General features: G+C 42.2%; 1 protein-coding gene across 1 annotated transcript; it reads left to right on the forward strand.

Moving 5' to 3' along the window:
• Nucleotides 1-704: 704 nt before the first annotated feature.
• On the forward strand, nt 705-4,517 carry LOC306919607 (uncharacterized protein; the record flags this gene model as incomplete). Its single annotated transcript, XM_079532365.1, has 6 exons — nt 705-778; nt 985-1,132; nt 1,477-1,568; nt 1,951-1,999; nt 2,299-2,452; nt 4,394-4,517. Exons 1-6 carry the CDS (start codon nt 722-724, stop codon nt 4,515-4,517), a joined length of 624 nt encoding a protein of 207 aa, XP_079388491.1. The 5' UTR covers nt 705-721.
• Between the last annotated feature and the right edge of the window lie 1,549 nt (nt 4,518-6,066).

Genomic DNA, 6,066 nt, shown 5'->3' on the forward strand with positions numbered 1-6,066 from the left:
ACGACAACACCAGCAGGCTCCCCATCCTGTCAGACATATTCTGTGCCATGGCACAAAATGCCCTCCACAGTCATGGAGTCCTTCACTTCAAAGAAATGGGTACCGACGAAGAAAAGACATGACATGATTCGGTTGCTTGTGGATGATATCGTCTGTACACATCATGGACAGAGACCTAGCAGAGCACAGCTGCGGGATGTCGCCCAGCAGATGATTGATAAATATCCTCTCTCCTTCCAAGAGACAGAGCCCTTTGGAAATAAGCCGTTTGCGTCAGACGGTTGTTCAGTTCTCTTTCAACAGCTAGAAAACAGAGTTGAAAATATGAAGAGAGATCCAACCTCCGGGATGAGGCCAGCCGAGGGTGACACTCCAAGAAGGAAAAGGTCCAGATACTCTGATCGTTACGGATGTGTGGAGTGGCAGCCTGCTGTTGAGGGACCCGAGTGTAGAGCAGCCCTGCAGTCTAAACAAGAGGAATTGAAAAGTGCCTTCAGAACCCATGATCGCCACCAGGTAAGGCTGCAACCATCCATTATTTAATTGGTGATTATTGTGTAACTATGGATTACCTTTTGGTTAATGGAGTAATTGAGAAGTCATTTATAAAGTTCACAATGGGGAAACATGAGCTTATAGATCGGAGATATATGTGTTTGTGTGTTTATAAAACAATCTATTGGATTTCTTCTATTTTTAGGAGTCATCTGTTAGAAAATTGATGACTGAAACGTATCCCATCCAGCGTGAAGCCATAAACGATGGAACATGTGTCCTGGTAAGGGTCTGTGTATGATGATGAATATCGTATTGTGATATTCACAGATATCGTATATGTTTGCAATACCTTAATTTATACTTCTGTAGAATGATGGCTTTGTTGAACAATAACCTTAAAAAACACAATAATATCATGTATCGTGATAATGCTAGAAAAAATATCGTGATATTGTATTTTTCCATATCGCCCACCCCTATGTCAAGGTCATGAAGGAAGAGTGGCCATTCTTATTTGAAGCTCCTCACCTGTTTGAACACGCATCTCAACTCCTTGGCTTTCCGGTACTCAACAAGCTGGCAGAGGAACTTTCCGGCAAAGAATCGGGCATCAACAACTTCCTCGACTCCAAAGGTAAATTACCCCCCACCCCACCCCTGTTTCCCCAATATACATTTATTGCTACTAGTGTTGAATATGTATTTTCTATTGTATGTCATCCTATTCACTAATATCTTTGCTTATGTGGTAGTCTCACGTTGCCAAACTGTAGCCTCTTGCTATTTCCAAATGCTTCCCTCATACAGTCTGGAGCCACGGAAGTTCTATCATGATTAAAATATAAAGCGGAAGTGGAGCCTCCTCCCCACTTCCGTTTCGTCTTTACAGTTTACACTTTTGAGCACCACAGATATAGAAACATGTTGTATTCTGTATAATTGGTATGAACTGTTAATAAAGTATTCAATCAATCATAGGGTTGAAGCTGGGTGATGGTCCAGTGGAGCTGATCAAAGGCATTGCTAGATACTTAAAGGAAAACCCTGATCGCCTCTTCTTCCAAAATGAGGTAAGTGTTATGGATTGTAAACCCCAGGAAATTATCTCAACATAATTATCTATATCCAGTGGTGGTAGAAATACTCAACCACAGTACTTGAGTCAACGTATAGATAGTGATACTATACGTATCATAGTTGATCCACTTTGCACTGCTGGTACTCTAAGTCTAACCCATTTAGACTGAGAACAAATTTTGGGGTTGTCAAACTTGTCACATGTACATACTGCAACATAATTATATTGTAATGTGTGAATCATAGAAAATATTGAGAATCCCTGTAATATTTCTATGCTTAGTCGTTACCTCTGATTCAGACACTGTTTGTGTACATTGGAAATGTAAAATCATCAAATGCATGTGTGTATCTTCATCTTATTTTTCTCCTCAGGACTCCAACGATGTTGATCTCCCATGTACCCCATGCATCCTACTCAGAGGTTAGTAGTTATCCCAGCAAGCTTGGTATATATGCTCCATTTGTTTTTAGTTTTCCTGCTAAGACAATTTGTTGTGATGAAAAGGTATATGCAGATTAGGGGCAACATCTTTAAATTATGTACAATTGTATGTACAAGTCTGAGAAACAAAATGTTGAATAGCGTTTCAAAGTATTTTTTGCTTGTTCTTACCAAAAACTACTAATTACCAGAAATCACAGCAATTATTCTATTTTTCTTTTGTGCGTGGGTGTGTGATTTCTTAAATTAATTTCGTTTTTTGTGATAATCTGTTTAAGGTGACCAGCAATTCAATATGGCTGTGGATCAGGTCATTGTAAATGACCACATCACCTCCCCTGTTGCGGCCCTCGCCTATGCTTTCTCCCTGTTCTATGTCTGCAACATCGAGTACCCGAAGGAGATGGCGTTGACGCTGGAGTTTGTGCAAAGGTAAGCAACACATGGTTTTGTAATGTTTATAGCTGGGCTATTTGAATTCTTGTCTGTCATAATGCGTCACAACACAATGTGAGCTTGTAGATCTGCTATTTTGGCTCTGCAAGGCTTACTTGTGCAGAGTTCCAGTTGATTACAAACATAACCTGCCAAAAACATTCTAAGTCCATGTTCAACAGGTCAAGATATTTATCTACATGATGAAAATGCTAAATGGTGCTTTTATATACAGACCTGCACACAGGCGCTACGCCAGTGCGCATGCGTCGTCAAAATTAATTCTGCGCTGTCAATCAAGCGCCGGGAAGCGCTTCTGCGTACCGCCTGCTGGGGCCGCCTAGAATGATTATTATGGCCAGAATACTAGTACAATCTGTAGCGAGAGCATTTCCCACCGACTGCCACTCAAAGTACGTCTTGCACAAGTGCACTGGCCATTTTTACAAGTTGTAAAAGGGGATGCTTTGGATGCTTTGCACTCTTCCCATTCGCCGCTGTGCTTATGTTTTTTTTCCGGGTGCTGGAGCAAGTTGCTCGTTTGCGATGCCGTCTCACACAGCCTAGGCACCGGCCACTGACTTTTTACGGGTACAGGTTTTAGTTCCGACAGTGGGAAGAGTGCAAAGCATTGCGGACTGGCACTGCTGCTGCAGCCTGCACAACATGAAGCGTATCAACATGACAACACTGTGTCCCGACATACTGTCCCTTATTATCGTAAAGTCTGGGAAGTGTACACTGTTTGTTTTTGCACCGAGGAGCCATGTGTGTCTAACTGTCTGAGTCTGACTGTACGTTGCCTCGGTAAAAACAAAAGGGAAGCCTGATGTATGCTTCGCCGTGTATGTTAAACAAATAGCTGATCTGCAAGCTCACAACGTGTCTCCTCCGCAAGACCGCAACACGTTGTGAGCTAGTAGATCGGCTATTTAAAAAAAAAAAATATATATATATATATATATATATATATATTTTAAGTACCTAAATATTGATTTGATGCTCATATTATCCTTAGGAAGTATTAAGTTGTTTTTATTAGAATATGCATTTAGGGCTGGACCACACATGGACCTAGCTGCAATTTGCAACTCTAGATTCTTTTTAATAATGGTATGAATCTAGAGTTGCAATACCCTCCATTGACTCCCCAGTCCCCACCTATCCAATAAATATAGTTTTTCTATAAGTTATTATATTCATGCATCCCTCTATTATCCATCCGGCGAGACGGGTCGCCGCATTTTGGAGAGCCAAGTAACTTCTCCAGGTGCTCCTCTGAGTACTAGACCAAAAAAGTTGTGTGCAGCCCTGTTTATATAGAGCTTTTATCCAACTCGCTTTACATTACATCCACACACACATTCATACACCATTACATTCACCCATGATGGCCGAGGAAACCATGCAAGGCACCATCCTGCTCATTGAGAGCAATTAGGGGTTCATCAGAGTCTTACTCAAGGACACTTTGACACTAACTCTGGGGGAGCCCACAGGATCGAACTGGGAACCTCGCCGTTCCCATCCAGCTGCTCTACTGGCCACTCTACCCCTGAGCCAATATCCCAAATTAAACAAATAAAGTTGCCCTTCATTACCAGTACAATTTTTACATCATTCAAGCTAAGGGCTGCAAATCCCAACCAAAGATCTATCCTATGTTGCCACCTCGTGGTCACTATTTGACATGCATACTTGTCAAAGCCCAAATTGGTCATAGTCCAGTACAATGTCTATTTCTTCCAGTTCCTTGCATATTGCTCTGCCCTTAGCCTAAGAGAGGTCAAGTTTTCCATATTGTATCTCATTGTCTACTTGGCACATTTTGTGCCAAGGACCACCATCAACTAACTAAAGTATCTCAACTGTGTCTGTTACTCTTTACTTCAGTTTCATCTATTTTATGTGTAGCTAAGATTTCTTCTGTTTCCTTAGAGTTTTCTTCGGAATCAATCCAGACAGAGGGTCCAAGGCAGAACAGCAGGGGAAAAAACGGCACATTCCGGCAAGACTGTCAAAGTTTGTGTCTCAACTGAAGGATTTCCAATGGAGCATTTGAGGTTTTTGGACTGTACACACACACACACACACACACACACACACACACACACACACACACACCTCACCTACTGTCTGACAAAGGACAGTTAGTCTGATGGAGCAATGTTTTGTGATTCAAGACTGTCAAAGTTTGTGACTCAATGAAGGACTTCGTATGGAACATGTGAGGTTTTTGGACTGCGTGTACCCACACGCACAACCACACACACACACACACACACTACCTCTTGTATGTCAGACTGCCAGTCTGTAACAATGTTTTTCTCAAGGTGAGAATGCAACAGCATTGCTGTTTATTTAGTTTTGAAATGGAAATGTGTATGGCACTAAGGGGGCATAGGGGTGAAGTACCTGCCCCCCCAAACAGAACTTAACTATTATCTATCTCAGAATGTTAGTCTGATGTTTGAGTATTCTAAAGGTGAGAAATGCCTATTTTGTTGCACTAAGCTGTTTAGTTGATTGCTGTATTGATATGTTTTATTGTGTTTTGAAATCATTGGAGGGTGATATTTGTCACTGCATGTTCTCCTGCATCGCCCATCAGTGGGGAATGAGTGGGGAGGTGTAGGACACTTTCTACATCGTCCTGGAGGGGACTCCTCATTCCCCACTGAACGGGTGAGTCAGTAGTTTGAAAGCTGTGACAAAGGACATGTATTTTATTGTGTTTTGAAAAATTTGGGGAGGGTGATATTTGTCACTGCATCTTCTCCTACAGGCTGGGGCAACGCCCGTCTGTGGGGAATGATGAGTGGGAGGTGTAGGACACTTTCTACATCCTCCTGGAGTGGACTCCTCATTACCCACTGACGGGTGAGTCAGTAGTTTGAAGGCAGTGGCAAACGATCCCTGTACAAGTTTTAAGAGAAATGTGTTACATTTCAGAAAGCTCTTAAAAAATGTTGTGGCGCAGGGGTTAAGTACCTGTCCAAATGTAGTTCAAATCCCCCATGTTCAGGGGAGGGAAGTTGGGTGGGGAGGGTGATATTTGTCACTGCATCTTCTCCTACAGGCTGGGGCAACGCCCGTCGGTGGGGAATGAGGAGTGGGAGGTGTAGGACACTTTCTACATCCTCCTGGAGGGGACTCCTCATTCCCCACTGGCGGGTGAGTCAGTAGTTTGAAGGCAGTGGCAAACGATCCCTGTACAAGTTTTAAGAGAAATGTGTTACAGTTGAATGTATATTTTTATTATATGGAAATGTCTATAAAAGTTGTGTTCTATTGTTTCTATGATGGAAATGTAATGCAACTATATAGTACTAACACATTACCCGCCCAGGACCTCACGCCAAAGGGTATTTTATAGTGTTTATGATCGTGATGCCAACAGTCACAAGTGTAGGCTTTTCAAAACGTAAAACTGCGTATATCTTTTCTACGTCCGAGCATAGACATGGTAACGCCCTGCCTGCCGGATAGTCTGCTGCGTGAGGTTACTCCGTGGTGGGAAATAAATAATACGATATATAATACAAGAGAATGGCAGCTTGGCACGCGTGACAGTAACTTTTATTTTTGCAGAAGAGGCAAACTAATATTGT

The sequence above is a fragment of the Electrona antarctica genome (genome assembly GCF_951216825.1).
Source record: "Electrona antarctica genome assembly, contig: scaffold_359, whole genome shotgun sequence".
NCBI lineage: Eukaryota > Metazoa > Chordata > Actinopteri > Myctophiformes > Myctophidae > Electrona > Electrona antarctica.